This window comes from Lates calcarifer, linkage group LG18, assembly GCF_001640805.2.
Source record: "Lates calcarifer isolate ASB-BC8 linkage group LG18, TLL_Latcal_v3, whole genome shotgun sequence".
In the NCBI taxonomy this organism is placed as follows: domain Eukaryota; kingdom Metazoa; phylum Chordata; class Actinopteri; family Centropomidae; genus Lates; species Lates calcarifer.
In genome coordinates this window covers 17310733-17333946 of record NC_066850.1, presented here as the reverse complement: position 1 = coordinate 17333946, position 23214 = coordinate 17310733, and the positions used below count along the sequence as shown (strand labels likewise).

At 42.3% G+C, this 23214-nt stretch overlaps 2 protein-coding genes and 1 long non-coding RNA gene across 3 annotated transcripts in view; 1 reads left to right on the top strand and 2 right to left on the bottom strand.

Moving 5' to 3' along the window:
* LOC108897473 (uncharacterized) overlaps positions 1–6227 on the bottom strand; it is a 12519-nt gene extending 6292 nt beyond the window's left edge. The window contains exons 1-2 of the mRNA XM_018697119.2: positions 5971–6227; positions 6–1278 (exon numbers count right to left, since the gene is read on the bottom strand). Coding sequence (XP_018552635.1) covers positions 6–1215 — 1210 coding nt within the window. The 5' untranslated portion in view covers positions 1216–1278; positions 5971–6227. The remainder of the gene's footprint in view (positions 1–5; positions 1279–5970) is intronic.
* On the top strand, positions 4536–12525 carry LOC108897475 (uncharacterized). Its single transcript, XR_001963300.2, has 3 exons — positions 4536–5601; positions 6431–6522; positions 12419–12525. It is a non-coding gene; the product is annotated as an uncharacterized LOC108897475 (long non-coding RNA).
* Positions 10649–23214, bottom strand: ttll12 (tubulin tyrosine ligase-like family, member 12). The gene is given in 15 exon segments (XM_018697121.2): positions 10649–12947; positions 13113–13251; positions 13717–13785; positions 14109–14190; positions 14498–14649; positions 15364–15475; positions 15620–15814; positions 17667–17783; positions 18853–18929; positions 20411–20544; positions 20915–21074; positions 21396–21594; positions 22614–22712; positions 22714–22775; positions 23012–23214. Coding segments are annotated over 15 exon segments (1890 nt in total). The 5' UTR covers positions 23153–23214; the 3' UTR covers positions 10649–12795.

The following is a 23214-nucleotide window of genomic DNA, read 5'->3' as shown; positions in this document are numbered from 1 at the left end:
ATCACCTGTGTTAGACTTGGGAGTTAACTCAGCATTTGCTTTGTTCTCCTTGGGATTATCCTCTTGAGGTTCTTGTCCAACTGCAGCAGGGCAGCTGACACTTTGTCTTTCAACGCATCCTTGTCTCTCTCCTTTGTCAGAGGCAGGGGTTATGGGGAGATGGGCAACACTGTTGGACCTTGGCATGCTGCAGTCAGACTGGAGAGTGGAATCCTTGTTATTAGTGCAAAAACTCCACCCCTTACTGGAGTGTGTGTGTCCATACTTTTCTCTTTCCTGAGGTAAAATTTTTATAAAAGACATAAACTTTTTGACAAGACGGTCCTGTATTTGGTCATCTGTAAGTGGTTTTCTTTTTCCAAACAGCGAAGCTTTGTCAGTGGACAGCTGACCGCTGAGACAGGGAGAAGTGACCTGCTGCTGGTGGGGGGTGGAATGAATTCCTCTTGAATGATCTAGAAGTTGTGTTCTGGTCTGTCCACAGTTTAGAGCATCTAGTGAACTTTTCATTTGCTGACTCTTGCTGTGCATGTCATCTGAAAAATGAGTACTAGTATTGAAATCAGTGTTGGCATCAGTTTCCTCTGATGAAGGAAGTTGGTTGGTCATAAAATATTTGAAATCTGGATAATTTCCTTTCAGTAGGGAATGTAGCAGTGGGCTTGATGTCTGCTGTTTGTCCTCAGGCACAGAGGAAGATGCTTCCTCTAAAGGGAACATCTGTGCTGTGTTTTCAAAGGTGTCTCCCTTAAGTGCTACAAATCTGGTACCAGCAGAAAATGCACTATTTGAATGCAGTCTACTGTTGTTGTTCAAGTTTGAGCCTTTTAGGAAATTATGATTTGAACATTCCCTTTGTTGTCCACTATTACAAACAGACTGTCTCACAGAGTTTTCATTAACAGATGTCTCACAATGACTGCTATATTGTGCGGAGACATGGAATCCAGAACTTGCTGTGGTTGCCTGTGAGCTCTGTTGGTGGTGAAGTCCCCGTAAATGTTGTCCTGATTGTGCATTGTCTTGCTGCCTCTGAGCTGAACCATAGCCAACTCTAAGCACCTCAGGATCCTGAGTGGCTACCATGTTGAGTTGTCTTCCATTTGCAGGGCAAACCCTTGGTAGAGGTATACCATTGTTGTCCTGATGTGATGTAAGAACATCAACATTACTCTTGTGTTGGAATGCAGGGTAGGCTCCTCCTTGTGTGGACATCCAGATTGCATTGCATGGAGAGCAATCTCTCAAGTGATGACTTCAGATAGCTGTTTCTCAGGTCTGGGAAACAAAAAAGGAAAATTAGAAGGTGGATGAGAAAGGCACGCTGTCCTACACCACTTCATCTCATGAACCCATGTTCAAAACAAATGGCCTTTTCATATTCAATATGACATACAGGCCTTTCCAACTTCAGGTACATAATTCCCTGTGAATTAAAAAGGGTATAGAAATAGACCCTTTTACTGTAGTAAACAATATGGCATTGTTTGTGGGCAGGGCTTACCTGGAGAAAAAAGTCTAACAAGCGGGTTTTGTTGGCTTGCTTTTCAGCAATGGCTGAAAAAAATGTGAGTTTATCTGAACAGTCACTCACTCTCTACAACCGCAGGTATTACTTGAAAAAGTTATCATTACCCAGAGGGACCAGTGTGACTGACCCATATGCTAGCTCAATTGATGGACGATCTGACAAAATTACAGGGCAAACATACCTGACTGAGAAACCACGTGTATACACACTAAAAAATGTTGGGTTATGTATGCTTGTGTCATAGCCCCTCCGCACATGAGAAAACAAATAGGCTCAGAAGTCACTGTGTTGTTGTTGGCAGGAGGTTTTCTACCAAGTTCTCTCTATTTTGGCATTAATTCAGGTAGCAGTCTATTTTTTTGTGACAGTGTAGAGGAAAGACAGCATTGGGCCAACAGCCAAACTTTCCCAAGGGACAAAAACCAGCTCGAGAGCTAGTCAGTGGTGTGGGTAATATTATCATACAGGTTTATCCACCTTCTCCTGAGGGTAGGGCTCTACATCATTTTGCATAAATGCAAAAAAAATGTTAATCAATGCTACTTTTGCCACTGTTGTCAGTTCTTGAACAACTCAGCTGAACTGCATTAGCCAACCAAGCAGAGCATAAAATTTGTGTCCCGGGTCACCATCCAGCATTGCCCTTTCGTATGTACAACGCCCTGGTTTGTAAAAACACCTAAATCCTGCAGGTCCTTTGGCAGTTAAGCATAGCTCTAGGTTATGGGTCATCAAGTTCCCATAGAGGAAAAGAGTCAATACAACTGTGTTGTCTGAACTTTGACTAACCTGGGGGTTTGTCCAAATGTCTATTGTCCAATCCTTTAAAGCTGTACATAATGCGTGCCAAGACCTGCAGGTACTGTTTTTCACACACTGGTGGCATTTAGATACAATGCCTCATGTCATCCTGTCAGGTTATGTTCCCCTGTAAACTCTCCAGAAAAGCAGCATAATTATTACATCCATTCCGTGGACCAACACATTCCAGCTGCTGGACTAGCTGGACACACTTTGACCCTTTCCTGAACCTTCACCCCTCACCACACTGCTAGATGCACCCCTATTATCCCTAAGGATTTGGCCAATATTGTATTCTACACCAATCTCACTTCTTGTCAACTTGATATCCATCCTTCCAAGTTGTTCAAAAAAGTTTTAGTCATTGCCTCTTGCCTTCTTACCACGGTGAACAAATCTCTTCTGTCTGATCTGGACACAAACTTGAGACTAGACAAACTAGGGATGTAGCAATAGTCATAAGACTGTGCGCCTGTGCATTACAGTTGAAAGGTAGCCACTGCCTGTCCTGAACGTGAGTCTATTAACTGATAAAAAAGCTCAGGAAAAGAGATGACTGTTATGACCAAGACACCAGCTTTTCGTGTGAAGTGTTTCTGCTATACATTTTGTACCGGTGGCCCACTGTAGGAAAATTATTACCATTGCGGGCCGTTTTATAAACTTTCAGATTTCACCAAGAGATAGAGATAAGACAAAAAGAGAAAATGGTAGAATGAACTAGCTAACATTAAGTCAGAATTGCATTTGTATTTTAATCTGCTGTGTCTTTCTCCACTGGCTCTCTGTGTGCCTGTCAATCTTCTGTTAGTTGGGGCTGTGTCCATTGGGGTGTCCTCTTTGGGTACTATTGTATAAAAAATGAAGACCAAATCTGGGCCAGATGTGACTGGGTTACCTTTTATGGCAACTTTTAATGATGTCCAAATATACCCTACTGAGATCCCAACCTCGCTGCCACCTCAGGGGTCAATTTGCGTGTGTATTCCACTGTACTCAGTATAGTGTATCCTAGAGGGACAACAGGTGCTTCTACTACAAATTAGTGGGTGCACAGTATCATATATCATGAAGCTTCTACAATACACTGTCGCTCGTTTATTTTCTGTTGTCGTTTTCTCTTATCTCACTCCCAACCCATGATGTACTGGTGCACTGCAGTATCCCAAACATTAGCATGTGTGCTTACTCCTACATTCTGTGCTGTGCGCGTCAACCTAACCTGACATGGCTATTATCAGTGTTTCCCCTAGATTGACTGTCATAGGGAGTAGGGATAGACCGATTATCGTCCGGACCGATTATCGGCGCAGATATTGCAGCATTTTGACGCATATCGGCATCTGCCTTTTTATTTATTTTTTTAAATCTGACGGCAGATAACAGAACGATTTAAAACTGGGTTATTTTGGCTCCAATGCAGCTGCGCCTCTCTGTCGGCAGTCACTACTCTGTCTCCTCTGAGCCTGGGAGCTCCCGGCACTTATTGTTTCACTTTCACTGCAAATGAATATCGGCTCCAATTATCAGTTATCAGCCTCCTTGACTACTAATAATCGGTATCGGCTCTGAAAAAAATCACATCGGTCTATCACTAATGGGAAGGGAGGCTAGCCCACCTCCAGCATCCGTGTATAACTATATAATATAAGGTATAACTACTCCCCCACCCCACCTCCATGACAGTCATTCTAGGACCTAGAATTTGCATAACATAGTGCACAATATAGTGTTCTCTAACCACAACAATAGGGGAAGGCCAGAGCAGCGCATCAGAGCTCTGACTAGGGCTGGGTACCGAACTTTGGTTCTTTTATGGCACCAACAGAAATGCTTCAATATTACCTGGTATCAAAAGAGGGCTTCTTTTTCAGTGCCAAGTTTCGATACCAAGGAGTTAATGACATGCTCAAGATCTGATAATGCTGCCGGTGATTGGCTGTTACGTTACATGCGGTAGAGCCATGCAGGAAAAATACTTACGTGGTTACGCCCGCAGATGTAGTTCACGTATATCATTGTTGTGAACTACAGTGTGTCGAAGCGAATAAAAAAATGCAACCAAGGTCAAAAGTGTGGCTCCATTTTAGCAAGATTGATGCCAATAGTGATGCCAAAAAGGATGTTGTTGCTAAGGCAACACAACCAATATGATGAAGCATTGAACGTGCACAGAATCATCAAGAGCAGAAAGTTCGTGTTCAACTGCACGAAGATTTAAAAGTCCTTAGTATGCAGCAGTGAGCATTAGACACTGACTTAGCACTTGCTCTTTTGCACTTACAGTTCTTTTGCACTGAAAATTATTTGTTGTATATTTTTTATGTTAGAAAACTGCTTTGAGTGGAAAAATGCCAAAGCTGAAAAATAAAACTCAAGATTTGTACTATAATATGTAATGTAATTTTCTTTGTTAGAAATGATTTGATAAAATTGGTATTGATAAAAGTATCGATTCAAGAACAGGTATCGAAATCAAGGTATTGGTACCAGAATCGAAAACTTTTGAACGATACCCAGCACTATCTCTGACAAGTACTTGGTCCCTAAAAGGAGAACTACGTCTGTTTGTGTCTGAGGTGGTTTAGCTTTATAGAGATCAGACAAAATTTAGGTCATAGACCTTATTTTCTGAAATGATAATCAAGAAAAAAAAAAGAAAAACATTTTTTGTCGAGGGAATCAGAGTGACGCAAACGTTGGCCTACTTTGGCCTACAAAAATACGTCATCCGTATGATGAAGTTGAAGTCATCCTGCTGCAGCTCATCAATCACGGACGGGGAGAGGCCATACTAGCTTTTCAACATAGTTTAAGTCAAGTTTCTTCGTCGACTGAACAACCTAGCTAGCTCGGGGATAATCTATGTTGTTTATTATCGAATAACCAATGCCCGCTTCTTGTCTTATTGGTGAAATGTAAGCAAGTAAAAAATCATAAGTGACAGTAATGTTACTTTCATTTCAGGAGTCTAAAACGCTAACATTGGTTAGTACGCAATGTACCTGTTGAGACGCTGTTTCACAGGAAATGAAACTAGAACCGTTATGTTTAGGGGGTCCATTAAGTCCACGACATGCTTTCTTATTCTTTTACTTCAACAACGGCCTCTGCAGCGTCAAGATATATTTTTTTTCTGTCGGGCTTCATGTTCAGACTTCAGATTAAACGGTTTTTATGTGCAGAAAACACAGCCTGTCGATCTGTAGACCGGAGCCCCGGCTGCGTAGATCCACCCAATGAACTGACATGCCGCCGAACGAGGACTGGTGAGTCTGAAAACGGAAGTTTTGTCGCTGTTACAAACTCATTCATACTATTTTTCTTCGCTGGTTTTATGCGACTTCCATGTTTTTTGGGCTGGTCTACAGTTCGGCATTACTTTTTAAGTTGCTGGGCCTGCTTCCGACAGTCGAGGCCGCTTACTATCATTTATCGCGGAAGCTCGACCACGCACCAAAGTGGCATAGTTTACGAACGGCGTAAACTACGGCGAACGGCGTTCGGGGAGCGGAGTGGGAAAGAAAGACACCACCCTCCCTGGTACAAACCAGTGTGCCGTCAGCATGATTTTGAAACTTTCATTTGCTTTTAACGTGCAAAGGTTGATGTTTCCCCTAACACCCAGTATTACTTACCGAATCTCCACATTCCACCTTAACGCATTTAGCGTATTCCTCAACACTCCTCAAATCCGCTCTTAAGGATCACCGCTTAACCAAAAAAAAAAAAAAAAACTCCAGACGACTGCGAAAAATCCAACGTGAGTGACCGTGATCCCTTATAACGTCCGAGAAACTGGTGATGAATATCCACAAAGATACTCTGAATTTGTGATCCCGATGTGCAGAGCTCCGCCACACACTCACACACCCGCCTTGAAGTTTCAGTAGTCAGTGAGAAGTGAGGGGGCCGACTGGACTCTATAAGACTCTCAGCGTGAGCTCTGATTGGTGGTTTTTTTGGAAGGCGTTTGTCATTTGATAGGACGTAGAGTGTCATATTAGAGCCACAGAGTGACGTAGGACATCATGAGTATAGCCTATTAAGATGATGATAATATATGTTAACCAGAAATTCATTGTGTTTGTTCTTCAGACTCCTGGACATATTTGAGAGAGAAGAAAAATATATTTCTGGATTTGGAGCTCAGCCACGGAATTCAAGGATTTCCATAAGTTTTGGATCATGTAAGTGTTAAATCAGTTCTATTGTTTCTAAATATAAATGGGTCTGCCATGGTGTGTCAGACCTGGCATGGATCCAGAGAACACTTATGAGCAGCTCCTGGAAGCTGAAAACTGATTTAAGGAACCACCTCATGACCTCACGTGTGGGATTGGAAAACCAAACCCTTGTGCAGGTCTGGAACTATGTCATTGTCCTGGTCCTCTCTGTAACTTGTCCTTAAGTGACCCAGGACATTATGACCTGAAAACTGTGTGCGTATAAACGAATGTGCTGACCCATCCTAGATATTGCTTAGAGTAAACAGAACCACTGATGCATGCAACAGCACCGGAAGAAGACCACTCTGTGACATCAGGTAAAATAAAGCATGCAAACATAAAACAAGAAGACAATTTTACTTTTAATCAAAGAGAACATTGTGTAACGAGCGGGAACAACAGCGCCCGTTAACATGGTCAACCAATAGAGAAAGGGACCGACAGGCCAAAGTATCAGAACTCAGCCAGTGGGATTGAGCGATGACTGAGGTGTGCAGTTCACAATGAGAAATGCTGTTTGACTGAAGCATTGCTACACATTAAGGATATTTAGGATTATACAGACCAGACTCCACTGTGCCAAAAGCAAAGTATGCTGCTGATGTCTCCATGTGTCTTTTACTCATTCTGAAATTGTAGCTGTAGGAGTATAAAACTAATTTTAACCAAACATCTATGTTTCAAAATCAACCTTAGCTTTAAAGTGGTGCAGCAACGAGAATAAAATGTTTGAAATGGCATAAAAAGCAGGACTTGATGCCTTTGCTTTCTGATAATTAGAATAATACAATGCCTGGTGGTGATGTCATAAAATTTGCAGACACCATTATTAATGCTGCATGCTCAAATGCAGACTTCTCTGCACCCCTCTTATGTTCAGCTGAGTATCTAGAGCCCTGCGCAGCACCACACAGCAACACACACACTGTCGAGAAGGGTTGAGATCTGAACGCCCTCGCGCGCAAAAGAAAATGGACTAGATAGAAAGATAATCAAATAGAGGAGTGAGTCATCACACTGTAAGTGATATGGAGAGAGAGTGAGTGTGAAACCAATGAATGTGATTTAACAAATGATTGTAATCAAGGATATAAAATAATGTTCTACTGATAATCATGGAATTGAATGTGTTAAGGATATCTATATAAGAAATGAATATGATACAGAATAGGAAGACAGTGCATGAGCTGGGTGACTGGTTAACTTTGGAAACATATCGATTGCATCAAAGATATCATCTGGGCGCACACACACTGGGGGTAGGATGGTGTGTGAAGGGGAGGGAGAGAGAGAGAGCAGCCTAGGAGGAGAAACTCAAGGCAGTTTTTCGGTTGGATCATCACCATCGGAGACCCCTCCTTGGACAAACACCAAGAGAGACGGACTCTGCAAGCTCCTCTGTCATCAAGACGTAGAGACTGCACAGATCCTACTGCTGAAAACCATAGACCGGAAACTGAAACTTAGAGTCTCCAGGACTTTGGACGGAGTCTCGAGACTCTTCTTTTCCAGGTCCGGCCATTTTGATTGATTGGTGTATTATTGTTTTAATCCAATTTTTGAGCTGCTCACTTTGCCATTGCTAAACTAAGTTTTAATAAATATTCAACCTGCAGTTAAAGTAAAGTTATGGACACTGACTTCCTGCTCTATCGTGATGGTAAAAACATCGGCTACGGTGTGTACAATATCCTACAGGTCCTTAAAGGTTGCTTCAACCAGTAAAAATAACAGATCCTTGGTGCTCACAAAGCCACTAAAATTTATCCTAGCACCATACCAAGTGCACAGATCTATAAGAGGAGACCTGCTGTTAACAGGTGTGACTGGGTGACTCCACAATGATGAGTCTTCCAGCGTGTTTGATTTGTTTGAGGAGAGTTTGACAGACATGGGCTGATGAAGCAGCCATCATATACTGGACCCCATAGACCTAGTCTGTGAGCTCAGAAGAGTGAAATATGTGGAAGAGCCCACACACCCTACAGAGGAAACCCATTTGCTTGTATTATCATGAGTTGTTGCTTGCTCTACAAAACCAGGGAGAAACCAGTTGCTTTCTTTTTTGGAACTGGGATGCTCTCACAAACGTCTAACTCAGACCTCCCAGCGGCGACGGCACTGCTCACAGATCTTTGGACTATGCTGCAGGCCCCTGCACAGAAGTCCTATGCTCCCTGACCTCGTCCCTGACCTGAGACAAAGTAGGAAAGCAAGGATGGGGGGGAGGGCTCAGCCCCTGGCCTAATAGTGGACACCACAGAGAGTCTCTCTCTAAAAATTAGTATATTTGCATTATCAGCTAGCATACTTCCTCGGACAATATAAAGTTTAATCTAGCTTTTTAGGCACCAAAAAAAAAAAAAAAAGTCAAAGGAATAACTGTCTCTATTTCGCTCACATCTGAATAAAAGAGCTGATTCGGGTGGGAGTTGGGGTGGGGGTGGGGCCGTCAATTCAAATGTGCCATACTGCTACGGCATCTAAAATCACTGACGGGGTGGTGCTGTGCCTGTGTGGTTCAGAGGAAGTGAGCAGAGCTGCACAAATGATTTTCAAATCCTAACGAGGTGAAACCAAAACTGTTAATTACACAAAACATGACTTTGTCACATAGCTGAAGAAAACTTCTGTACTCCATAGTATTTTACTCCCTCGTACTGCTACCCTTTGTTTAACCCATAAACAATTTTTACATTTTATTTGATTCAGTGCATGGACACACACACACACACACACACACACACGCAGATCAGCCACAGTATTAAAACCATCTTTGATACTTCAACACAGCCTAGGACAGAGAAGCATCTCCCCACGGTGAACCCATTGTTAAGTTTCAGACTGAAGTCAGTTAGGACCCCAAAGCAGATTAGACATGGGAGACAGGAGGTGAGGAGTAGCCACAGATTTTTGAATGAAATCAGTTCAAGGGAAAAGCTGAGGGGCAGAGGGACCAGGCATGCTGGCTCCAGAGAGGCTTCAGTGGAAGGGGGAGGAAGCAGGCTGGAGGCTTGGGGTGGTCGGCAGGGGAGCTCCTTAGCAGGGCAGGCTGCAGCACCAGTGCAAGCAGAACAAAGACACAAAGAACAGGAGGAATGAGTTAACCATAGGGGACACTCGAAAAAAACTCACAAATTTATCAGTAAGCTGGAAAGCAAGTAGAAACCACATACAAACACACACACACACACACACACACAGACATGGGGCACTAGGGAAACAGAGAGGGAAACAAAACACGGCAAACGCTGGGAGAATCTTAAAGTTTCAGTGTCTTAAAAATCATCTCATCAATTATTATCTTGTCTCTTATGAAATATATTTGTTGCTGTAGTATTTTCAATATGATTTTAAATGATATACACTGGAAATAGTTGAAAATACTGTGGTTTTGCACTCTCTCTATTGCTGTGAACTTTAACCTACTTCTGTTGCAGATCTTGGTTGAACTCCACTGCTTGGTTTGTAGAGTAGGGTGCTCAGTATCCTTTGCAGTTGCACTGGGCTTCACTGTAATGTTTTCATGCAGCTGCACCCTAGGGAAAAAAATAACGTTAGATGGAATGGCTCAGAAATTTTGTACCCAGATGATTCACCAATAGCACCAAGACGTCCTTGGCATGTTTTTTTTTTTTTTTTTTTTAAAAAAAGATAAAGATTCCTGTCTTTATAAAACCTGGTTCCTTAGCAAACTGAAATCAGTCTATGTGGACTCACCTGGGGAGTGAGTTCCTCCTGAAGGAAAAGTAATGAGGGGTCTGTGGGAAGCTCTCTGTGTGTTTGTGTGCGCTGTGGCAGCTCCCAAGCAAAGGGCAAAGTTTTTTTGTTTTTTTCTTTAGCTTTGTTCAGCTGCTCAAAAACTTGTTATTGGTCTTCAAAAAAATCATCAGAAGTCAGAGTTCGAGGCAGCAGAGTTTTATTGCCAAGAAAAAAAAAGAGAGTGGTTCACAGTGCATTCAAGCTACACCAGTAGTACTCCCGTTGTATTGATGTGGATTTGGGTTTAAAGTCCCAAACCACTGGGCTACGATCAGAATTCTTCAGCCTGATTCAGGCGTCCAAAAATGATCAGGAGTCGGCAGTGTCCAAGGCAGCAGAGTTTATTTGTCGACAAAGAAACCCGGGAACCATTCACAGTGCATACATGATACACCAGAAATGCTCCAAAATAGTACTGGCTATGTCCCTTTTTTATACAGTTTTGGCAGTCCATATATGGATCTTCAGATACTACACTCTGAAGAACAATAGTTTGTGTCCCTCTCATATTCATATACCTCTTAGGGCTATGGTTTTCCACACCTATTTGATTATTTCATTGGCTTGCAACATCACACCATTAGAACATTGTTTAGGACCTAAACAATGGCCTAAACTTTAGGCCATCCTTGGTCTGGTCTTGGGCCTCACACTTATGCTCATCTTACACATGATTTGACTTTGCATGCAGTGAACATTAACCAACTACTTCGTATGGTGACCTTTGACACACATCATCATTACTCTCCGAATCATATAGTGAGTGTTAATAATATCATTTTCATATTCTCAATACTATTCATCAGCTCGCAGCAATAATAATAGAAGAGATATATGAATATATACCAATGAATGTGCTGATAACAGTAACTGAAGTTAAGCATGTTGAGTGTATTACAGTCCTTTGTTATGTTTGAAATGATTAATCATGTTAACCTATATCATGTTATACTATGTAGCCCCCTCAGAATAATGGAAGCATCAGAAGTCGGATGATGCCAGACACCAGTAGAATAGAGACCTCTATTACAGTAAAATGGGGAGGCCAGGAAATGATTATGATGGTCAGTTAAAGGAACTTGCCGGTACCCTCTAAGCAGGTCAAGTTTAATTAGGTTCAGCGATTCTACAGTCGTGCATGAAGGTACCGGAAGGTATCAGAAAACAACGTTTGCACGCTGCACATCAGGCAAATAAGCTAAGTGAGACGCCAGATCAGGTTGACCCAGACTGATGATAACGTGTCCTGTCTGCACACCAGCCAAAGAGCGCACAGGCTACAGGCCTGGAAGATACCAAATCTTCCAACAGGTGTTGCGCAGTTGAATATCCAAATGTTCTGTTGTTCACTGTTTGCCCATCCATATTTGGTAATGGTTGACCATCAGGCCAGGCACTGACATCCAGAGATGTCCCCAAGGGAGTACGTAATTTCCCCAAGGGAGTCATCCCAAAGGGATCAATAAAGTCCGTCTAAGTCTAAGTCTAAGACCACCACCCTGTTAGTATAATAACTGAGACTTAGGCTCAATAAAGGTTAGTGTGCTGACCCTCACCTTCTGCCTCTTTTTATTCAAGGCCACTTTTATTCAATGACTTTGAAAGTGGTGGTTGGGTTGATGTTGCCATCCTTAGAACCACTCTGCTAACATTAGAGCTTGTGTGCTAGAGTGTCTGTCCAGTGAGACAGTGAGGGAATAATGTAATCTGACATTCAGGAAAGTGGAGACATGTCAGCTGTAGGGGAAATATACATTTGCGAGGGAAAACTACGGTGGCTGTGAATGTCAAAACACGACAATAAACTCAACTGTTGTTGTGTATTCTGAAATGCATCAATCCACTATCTATACTCATCTGCTTATCCCTAAGGGTCTCTGGGGAGGGGACTGGAGCCAATCCCAGCTGTCATTGCGTTTTGACCATCGGGGCCACCGCAGTTTTCCCTTACAGGCCCGTACCACAAAGGACACACAGAGACAGGTGGATATCCTTCTCTGTATATTACCTGTACCTCTCCAGCCAAGCTGTGGAGGTAAAGGTCTGTCTGAATGTTGTTTCTTCAGGTCTAACTGTGCTCTCCTGGCTCTTCCAGAAGGAAGAGGGGCTCCACTCAGTCTTGGATTCACCACAAAAGATAAACAACTGAGAAGCAACAAGGGAGGAAGGAAAGAACAAACAGGAAGGTGAGTGGAGGGGATAACATGAAAACTTTTTTTTTTTTTTTTGGTAGTTTCATTGCTCCACAGGTATTTGCCCAAATAGTAATGCTATCTGAAACAAGCAGAGTCAATAATGATAAAATTCTAGTTTATCCAACAGTGTTTTTTGAGAACAAATCTGCAATCATTGTCACATGTTTCACATGCTCCCAAAATCAGCTGGAAAGTAGATGGTAAAATGAGAAAATGACATGAACAAACAGACGAACCGGTTACAGAGAAACCAGGAAAAGTGCATGTCTTGAGCGGATTATATGATCTGTGTGACCGGGCAGTCCTCAGGCTGATCCAGGAACAGCGTCTGGAATATATGGTTGTAGAAGGATGGGTGGTAGAGGCAGGCCCTAGCGCAGTCTGGGCTAAAGTTCATTTCCAAGATCTGAGGCTGCATGACCCGATGACCTGATCCAGAATCACAACACACACAAACCAGAGAAAACTAATGATGATTAGAGTGATTACACAGAACAGAAGCAAGTGTTGGAACGGGTGCCAGTGTGAGCTCAAGGCAAAACAGTGGATGTTTCTTCACCCTACCTATGTTTTAAGTATAGTGCAAATTCTCACCATTTTCTCCTGTACTCCACTTGAGCATGAGGTCTACTGCATATATCGCCCGGGAGGATGGGTAAGGACAAATACCATACGGAGCTGGTCGAGATGAGGCTGCCTGGAAAAGCTCCTTGAACGCCTTAAACAACTCTGCCTATATGAGGAAGGGAATGGAAGGGAAGATGAGGAATAGGAGAAAAAGACATGATTAAAATGAGAATAAATCTACACTCAATACTCCATAATGACAAAGTGAAAACAGAATTTTAAAACTTTAGCAAATTTATTGAAATTGGAAAACTGAAATATCACAGCCTGTATTATGACTCTTGAAATGTAGCTCAGGTTCCTCCCATTTCTCCTCATCATCTTTGAGACGTTTCTACACCTCGACTAGAGTCCACCTGTGGGAAATTAAACTGATCTGGAGCACACCTGTCTATGTAAGGTCTCACAGCTAACAGTGCATATCAGAGCAAAAACCAAGTCAAAGGAACAGTCTGCAGAGCTCAGAGACTCAGTGTCGAGGCACAGATCTGTGGAAGGCTACAAAAAAGTTTGCTGCGTTCAAGGTTCCCAATAAGTTCCTGGAAAACTTCCTGCAGAGGAAAACACTTACTTCCACCTCCTTCCATGGATACTGTGGGTACTGCTTCTCAAACATTGGAATGAACTCATCATAATGAACCTACAAGAGGAACAGACACCTTCAGTGAATACTGATCCAAGCTTTGTCATTGTTTGTGCTAAGGAAGAGAATAACGTCAATTTAAATTTATTTAATAGTCAGTTAGATAATCAGGAGGTGGTAAAGAGGACTACATGCAACAAAGGTCCCCAGTCGTGGTTGAATTGGGTACATTGTGGTTGCACAGTACACATCTTAAAACCACTAAAAGCTAAGCACTGTAGCTTCCAGTGTAGATGTGAATGTTGTGACCACAGACTGCTTTACAAACTTACAGTGGTAGGATAAGCTAAATGGCTAATAAATACATAAAAAAAACATACCTGCTTCAGCTGTACACCCTCTGCGTAGTTCATGACGGTGAAGTGCTTTTGGTAATCATCAAAATGGGACAAAGAGAAAGGTCTAGGTAGAAAAAACAAAGATCAGGTTGGCACAAGATGAAGATAAAATACTTTATGATCACTAAACATCTTTACTATTTACAGCCACACTAGGAGCGTGGAATGGCATGTTGGATGATTGGTTGGTCCCTCAGCCACTTTGGTCCAGACAGAAATACCTACAACTAGTTGATGGATTGCTATAAAATTTGGCGCCAAGGGTTCATAGAGACCACAGACAAGCAAGAAAGATTAGTTTGCTTTAAAATACTGAGTGGTGATATTAATATGTGTGCATGCATATGTGTATGCGTGTGTGTATGTCGTACCTGTTAGCAAAGCGCAACCAGAAAACATTGTAGGCATAAAGACGAAGAGGCTTCACAGAACGCAGCATCAGCATGTAGCGAATGTCAAACTTCACCATCCCCACCTCCTCCCTGTGAAACAGCACTGGATCTTCGAGGTATTTACACACCACCTGGAAAACAACACACACAGTTAGAGGTGACAAAAGAAAAGTGAACAACTTATGAACCTAACACAACACTGAAATCTAGCATTCTTGTGTGAGAATATGTAGCAGGGGTTGGTAGGATGGGATCTGGTATCTTGACTATACCCCTGAGTCAAGATCTGCCAAGTCTTAGCCTGGTTGAAAACAACCAAGACAAATCCACACTCCTGTCTTCTTTCAAACGAGGGAAGTCTCTCTCCACAGCCTCTCAAAAACTTCCACAACCACAGAAGCTGCAGCGTTTCTAGCCCGTCAATACCTGTCTGCTGAGGTCAGCTGAGGTCAGACGTCTGTAAGCTTATCAAGGTCGGTTGGCTCCTATATTCAGCTAAAAGGTGTCAGTATGTTTCAACCAAAGATCTTATTAGACGATCTGAACCCCCCCCCCTCTCCACACCTCTCAGAGAAACAGTTATAATAAGTTTCCAAAAGCGTAAATTATGCTCATTTCATGAGGTTGGATAAGAAACAAGGTCAGCAATTCAGAAACTGTAGTTTGGTTGTCACTGGAAATATTTCCCTGCTATAAACAGTAGAGGTTGCAAATAGTTTTTTATGCTTTATCATAAAAATGTGTACTCTGCACTGAGGACACACACTAAAAACATCACATGCTTAATTTGGACATGGTCTTGGGTAAACAGGTTTCATGATGTCCATTTGTATGAGTGTTGGTACCTTTGGTGTACTCTCTCTTTGCCTGATTATGTAGTCAAGGTTGCTGGTGATGTGCGTGTCCAGTCCACGGGCCAGGTTCCAGGGCTTACAGATCCAGTGGTTATCCTCTCCACTGAAACACACACATATATCTGACTTGTTAAGTGCACCAACTTGAACAAAAACAACATGTCTTTGGTTTTAGCAAAGTGCTGTGCACCAGTATATTCTGTTATTACAAAAAAATAACCAAAAAAAAAAAAAACAAACTTCTAACCGTTGTTGTCTCAGTTGATAATGCTTAATGAACTGCGGCAGCTCTGTCTGGAGGTTGAAGGTCTCCGGCAGCCAATCAGGTGACGGGCCACCTTTCACTCTGCGGGCGACAGCAGCCAAGCAGTCCTTCACAGTGATGATGCTCTCACAGGGAAACTGGTTAAGCATCACATGAGGTCGTTCCTCACTCAGTTTCCTGTCAGAGAAATGGTTCTTAATTTAAAGAGCATTTAGAGTTTCAGCGTGAAACTGAAATTTAGTCCGTTAAGTCACAAATGTAATGACCTGTAACTTCATATAAATGGTGCCTTGTGGCACCATTAAGGAAGAAATGAATAAATGATTGTTCAACACACGTTTGTCTTTTGTGGTGGTGAGGTTGGATGGCATGTTTACCAGGCACACTAATTATGAAGCACATGAAATATCAGGATAACCCATGACAACTGGGGTTAGGATGATCTAACTGCCAACAGTCGGTAATGGTTACACAACATCTAACTGGCATTTCAGTCCACACAGGGCCTGGTGCACACAAGATAGAAAATGATTCCTCTGCTCTTACACTGTGGTACAACCTTAATCGTGAGAATGATACATTTTGCTCTTACACTCTTCAGTTAGCGACATCAGCTGACACAATCGACATTTTAAAAACCCAGGTTAATGATGACAGCACTGCTGTGTTTTAGGCTATATTGACTTTTAAAGATGAAGGATCAGAGAGGGGTAAAGACCAGTAAAAGTTGTTTTTTTTATCTATACCGTTCATCACCACCTGAGCTGGCTTACATCATTTACTCTGCTTATTGGACAGCTGTTACAGCACTATGAATGCTTTCCATGAGACACGCTCAAGAGTATGTGATGTTACACCCATACTTAGACAATATTTCATCTGCCCCCACTCCATTACAGCCAGCTTTTCACCCTGCCTTTGAGTGTAGCCATTTAATATTTAACATTAATTAATATGTAGAGATTAATATATGACCCCTTTAGCCCTACACAACCTGTACCCCCCACCAGAGATGTAGTCAGGTGTTTGAGCACATACTTAAACATTCAGGTGATGGGAAGCTGGTGAGGGATCATTTCCTTTTGATGCACTAGCAACTATCAATTGGTTGAGGAACCGAAACAACGAGGGCTGGCTACAGGGTGAGAAGATAATCCTCCTGCCTGTAATACCCTAATAATAACTTTTACACCCAACAATTTCTATAATAAAAGTAACTGATGATGAAAATCAGTAATCTATGTCACATTTGTTTTCTAGATAACTGAGGGTTTTAATTAAACAATGAATACACTATATTTATTTCAGCAAGTAGAATTTTTGGAAATGAAGCATATCTAAACTTTCATGGGGTGATTGTTGAAAACACAAATTTGATTTCAGATACGTTCTATAGTATCGTTTGAACTTTGTAGGTACTTTCCACAGGATGTGATTCAAGGAAATGTGGCAGTCACTTGAAAAAGAAAAGCACATAGCAGTATTGATCTTGAGGTCAGGCTACAGCGAGAACCAAATATTTTCACCGCACATGAGGTAATGAAGTATGTCAAGAAAGGTTGAGATCTACCCACTCCCGGTGCCAAAAGAAAAGATTTAATGCCAGATTCTCCCCATGGTTGTAAGATGCACAATTTTAATGAATAATTTAAAAATCAATCAGTATAATGTGAAGCACTATAATCAATGTACTGTGTGTGTGTGTGTGTGTGTGTGTGTGTGTGTGTGTGTGTGTGTGTGTATGAAATGAATGGAAAATCAGATGACACTGTGATTAAGCAAGACATATATTGTGAAGACATATTCAGGTTTTCCAGATGTGGTTCAGACATAGAATGCAGTTCTTATGCTATGTGCCTGGTCATGAAATTTAAGTTACTCCTAAGCCTATATGAGCTCTACATTCTCTTTGTTCCTTCTTCAGTCTTTATCGTAGCATGAGCAGACTGTATGTGACCCGGTACCAATAAAAACAGAATGTATGTACAGTATGTGTGTACTGAATGTTGTGCGTTGCTCAGTTTCTGACCTGTAATCTTTGATGTGATTATAGCCCCAAATAATATCAGCCTCCTCCTCTTCCTCTGTCAGCTGGAACCGTGGGTGCGTCAGGTTGTTTGTTACTTGTGACATTTCAGAGTAAACCCTGGAACGACAGATATATGTGGAACCTTCTGCAACAATAAGACAACAATCAAAAGAGGAAAGAAGTACACAGTGACACTATTACACATTATGTAGTGGGTTCAAAACAACAACAAGACAGTACATGAAAAGTAGAAATGAAGCTGTGACTGAGTCAACCTGAGCAGAACTGAAAGATTTCCTTTGGTTAACACTTAATTCAAATTTGGTGTTAACTGCGTTGGTGATTAGATGGATAGCTATAAGAAGTCTTCTTGTAGGCTTCTGATTGATACCGTGTCTTTAAACTGATATTTTGAATTGGTTCAGTTATTGTAAGCAAATATAACTAATAATTTATAATAATTTATTAATTATTCATTTATTTAATCATTTATTAATATTCATTTATATCCTCGTCATATCTCATACTTGTTAATGAATTATTCCTCTCTGTTTAATGTGTGTAAATATGTGTTGTAAACATATCAGAACATATCTAATAGACGTTACCTTTTACATGTGTAAATCTTTTGAGAAAGTTCCCAAGAACTAGGAGAACTAGAGGAGTGCTTGTTTGTAAATGCATTTCATATATTTCCAACCTACATATGCTATATTCACCAAAACAACAAGGTGGTAATAGTGGCTGAGTTATTTCAGAGTGGACCAAAGTCATGGACTGAATGACTGCTGTGCAGGCACAGGGAGACCATGCAAACTCCACACAGGAAAGCACCCGGGTGAACCTTGCTGTGAGGCGACACAGTTAGCAACAGTGCTAACCCCTGCATCACTGCAACACTGTGCTGCAGCGTTATCAGAGTTATCAAAGCATGATGGTGTAAGGTTACAGTTCCACCATCTGTTGTATTAGATTATAAACTACTGCTTTTTTTTCAGATGTAGGTCACTTTGCTGGACATCCCTTCACTCTATGAGCAACCCATACATTTATCAATTCTTTCAGCACTACATTATCACAATGCAACTGCAGGCTTTTAATAAAGGAAACTATCACTGGTGTGAACTGGATCAAGTGTAGTTTAGATTTAATGAATTTAATGTAGGGCTGATGAGATGAGTCTTACTTGAGGATTTTGTCCTTTGGCACAGTGAACGGTTGGATTTCCACAGGAAGCTGCTCATTGTTCTCCCGTATAATGGTCTGGAGAAACACAGAGGGGAGTGAAGACTCAGCAGTGGGAGATTATAATTTAATTACTTTTAATAACACACACATATACACACGCAAACACACATACGACTCTCTACAGAAACCATGCACATGTCTGTGCAAAAACTTTAAAACTTTGGAAGGAAGTGAAGTGGAAAAAGTTTACATTGATAACCTTGTAAACCTGTGTAATCCATCATTTTAAGAAATTTGATCTTATATTTCTTGGCAAACTTCCTCTTCACACAAGTGGGATAAAAAAAATAAAATAACACAAAACAGAGTTCATTCCACTCTGATAAGACTCAGCTCTGATTCATATTCAACTGTCACAAGAGAAGGTAACATGAAAAGAACTGTAATGGAAAGTGTTTTTGCTGAGAGAAGCTGCCACTGCCTTACTCAGTGCCTTTCAATAAGTTTAACTCCGCATCTGCAGATGGTCCCACAACACATTCAAGTACATGACATGCGTGACTTGAGCACAGAGCACAGGAGGTGTCAGCTCTTATGCATGTCTGTGAGTCACACATTATCCGAAGAGAGGAGCCATATTGGTGGACAACCGTTAATAGACCCATAATGCCCCAGCAGTCCCTCACTGAAATAAAAGCAGGACCCTCGTAACACAAGTGACCTGTATCACATCTATACTGGCAGACAGACCGTCTACCACTAGAGCCTAGAGATCAACACTGGTAACACTGCCTGGGGAGTGTAATTGTGTTTCAAGTTTTCAAGTCTTCCCTCTCATGTTTCAAGTCCTGTGTTGTTGTGGTATACACCGATCAGCCACATTAAAACCACTGACAGATGAAGCGAATAACATTGATCATTTGTTACAATACAATCTTCTACTGCGAAACACGTCCCACCCAACCTAAATACCGGTGCAGACCAAACACACCCCCTCATGGCAACAGTATTCCCCAGTGGCAGGGGTCTCACCCAGCAGGACGGTGCTCCCACCACACCACAAAACCTGCTCAGAAATGGTTTGAGGAACACGACAAAGAGCCCAAGGTGTTGACCTGGCCTCCAAACTCCCCACATCCAATTCTGATCCAGCATCTGTGGGACCTGCCTAATATTTTGTAGGTGCCCTCATGCCGTAAAAACAGCTCTGACCTGCTGGGGCATGGGCACGGGACCTCTGGGGGTGGTGTCCTGTGGTGTCTGGGACAATGGCAGCGAGTCCCTTCGGTCCACAGTTCCAATCCATCCCACAGATGCTGGATTAGACTGGGATCTAGGGAGTTTGGAAGCCAGGTCAACACTTTCGGCTCTTTGTCATGTTCCTCAACAGTCCACAACCATATATGCTGGGGCCTGAGCCAGCTTGACTCTTCACAGCTATCCTTGACACAAACACTGAGCTATTGCTTTTAGGAGGTACTGCTTTATACTATGTGACCTAAAGAGGGAAAAGTGGTGACGTGCTGTGTTTGATGAATCTCACGGATAGTCCTCACCTCATAGTATGAGTCTGGGGGTTCAGTGGTGGCACTGCTGACCCCTTCTAGATCAGCAGGTATCCATGGTAACAGGCGGCACTGCCTCACCAGGGGGTTTGTCTCTCCATATGTATAATCACGGGTTACTTCATCTGTGGAAATGATAATAATAATGTGTACAATTCTACTGTGTGGAAATGTTGCCTCACCCCACCCCGTGGCTCTCAGTTCCAAGCTCAACTGGCTCCTGCAGCTGTTTCATTTTCAGAAAAGGCTAATTGATTTCCTAGAACAGCAGGTTAATGAATATCTAACAGAAAGACAGGAGGAAATATGTTCTAAATGTATACAGTGTGTTGGGGACTACTTTCAGTGGTGGATTAATCCACGTTTGGGTCTCTAGTGAGCGTTTGGGCAGCAGGACAGGAGTCAAAATAAACAGAAGGAAACATGAAGGAACAGAGTGCTCAAATTTTGGACAACAACAGAGCTCTGTGGCACAGAGACAACCAATTCTCTTACCTCCTTCCTGCAGGTCCTGCAGAGGCCACAGTACAGAATAGGCCAGTTGGCCATGTAAGTAGAAGAAGGGAGCCATGGCACAACTGGGCTGGTCAGAGTGCTGCACCTGGGAGCCAAACTCATCCATGATGTACCAGACAGGAACCTTCTCCTCCGCAGACTGTAGATGAGAACACAACAGGAGGAGGAGCGTGAAGAGTTATAGTTTTGTGGCTTTGAGAAAATACCAGACAAAAGAAGTATGGAGGTCTGGGGCCTGTTAATGGTTTCCATTGGAGCAAACTCAAAGAAATATGAAATCTAGGTTTTGAGACCAGCAGCATCCAGACAACAGATGAGCAGGTCTAGGTCAAGCACCCTCATATTTATATGCATCAGGTCTGGACTGGAACACAGTTTCAGGTTTGTGAGACCTATTGTATTTGTGACCAGGCCTTTGATACAGACCTGAAAAGGTGGGTGGGTGTTTTTCTTAACGTACCCCCTGAGAGAGGTGGTAAGTCTGGTTGTACTTCCACATGTGCTCCATCACCAGCTCTACTGTGTCCGGGTCGGGGGCCTCACCGTGGAAGTCCAGCCCCATGAGGGCGGCCATTCTGGAGATCAGGCCTGGGATCTGCTCCAGCTGCTGACGGGCATGATCCACACGGTACGTCCAGGCGTGATCCACCAGGAAAACACTGCAGGAGGATACAAGTTAAGTTGTTAGTTGTTAATAGTACAAAATAAAGTTGTCATATTGTGTGAATGGCTCTTTGCACAAAAATCTTTTATAATAACTGCATTTTTATGTGCAAGCAAATCAGTTAAATAAAAACTCCTTTTGAAGTTAGAAGCAGCATTTCACACCACTAAACACGAAGGAGTATGCTAATTGAAACCCACGCACTTATTCCATTACACATCAGCAAGTGAACAGATAGTGGAGAACCCAGATCTGTGAACAAACAATCACAGGGGCCTCGCTCTCTGTGCACCAGCAAGTAAAAAACTGGCAGGGCTCTCCTAGTCCCATCAAGGACAGGAAGTGATAAGGTGGCTGCACAGTTGTGTAGTCTCCTGAGGATGCTGGTGCCTTTCTCTCAGGGCTACACTGTTGCGTAGTCTCCTGAAGATGTTGTTCTTTTCTCCTACAGACGGCTCACACACAGCTCAAACTCTCAGCAGTGAGTTAGTGCTACAATAAAGTAAGAATTTATGATCAGGATGTTCTGTAATGAGCTACACACACTCACACAGCCCCTCCTGAATAATAAACACCTAATGCACAATATACAGTTTCCTTTACAGACTTGTGTCACTACTGTTGTAAAGGATTTATTACTCATGTTGACTACAAAATGTAAAATTTCACTCCTGCACTTCCAGCCTAAACACTCTGAGCCCCAACATTTTTTATAGTAAATAAATAAATAATTACAAACTAATCACATGAATACATTGTGTAAATTACATAAATGACACAATGTGAAATAACTGAAGAAGATTTACAATTTCTGTTTCAAAATGCCCCTTCTTTAAAGCCTCTATTTTGATTTTATAGTAATATTTCTCACACTTTCATGCTACCTAGACTGACTTTGACATTGTTCTTTCTTTCCTGCTTTTTTTTATTTATTATTATTTTTATTCAGCATTAAACAGTTTGGGGCTCCACAAAAATAAATCCCTCTGTCAAACGGGCCTCTGGTGCCCTCACCTGGTCGGCTCTGCGGCCTGCAGCCCACTGTCCCGGGTCACAACCACTTTGGAGCGGATCACTGGCCCAGGATTGTCTTTCTCTCTCATTATTTTCCTCCTCCTCCTCCTCCTCTTCTTGCTGTGACTGCATGATTCCGAACACCTCCCCAGCATCGTAAATCTAAAAACAAGGAGCATATTTTCTTACATCACCAGATTCCGTTGGAGGAATTGTCAATTTCAAGTTTGTTTGCCTGTTATTTCCAGCACACGCCACTAATGACGCTGCTTTAACAAGCTTAATGAACTGTTAAATCCACACTTCACTCCGGCATATATCAGACACGTTAATATTAGACGTAAGGCGTGTGATGCAGCGCGGCACGCTGCCTGGATGCCAGTCTGCCGAACACAGACCTCGTTGGTGATTTTGTGGTGTAGACTCCTCCAGTAGATCTCGGGGATTCCTGATGAGCGCAGAGCCCCGGCATGTAAAGTCACGAAGACGCGGAACTCCTCATCCTCGTCTCCATTCACATTAATCTGCTCTGCTGACATTATTCACGTGGAAACTAACTGGACTAGTCAAACCCGGAAGAAGGGGGTGTGACACTTGAACC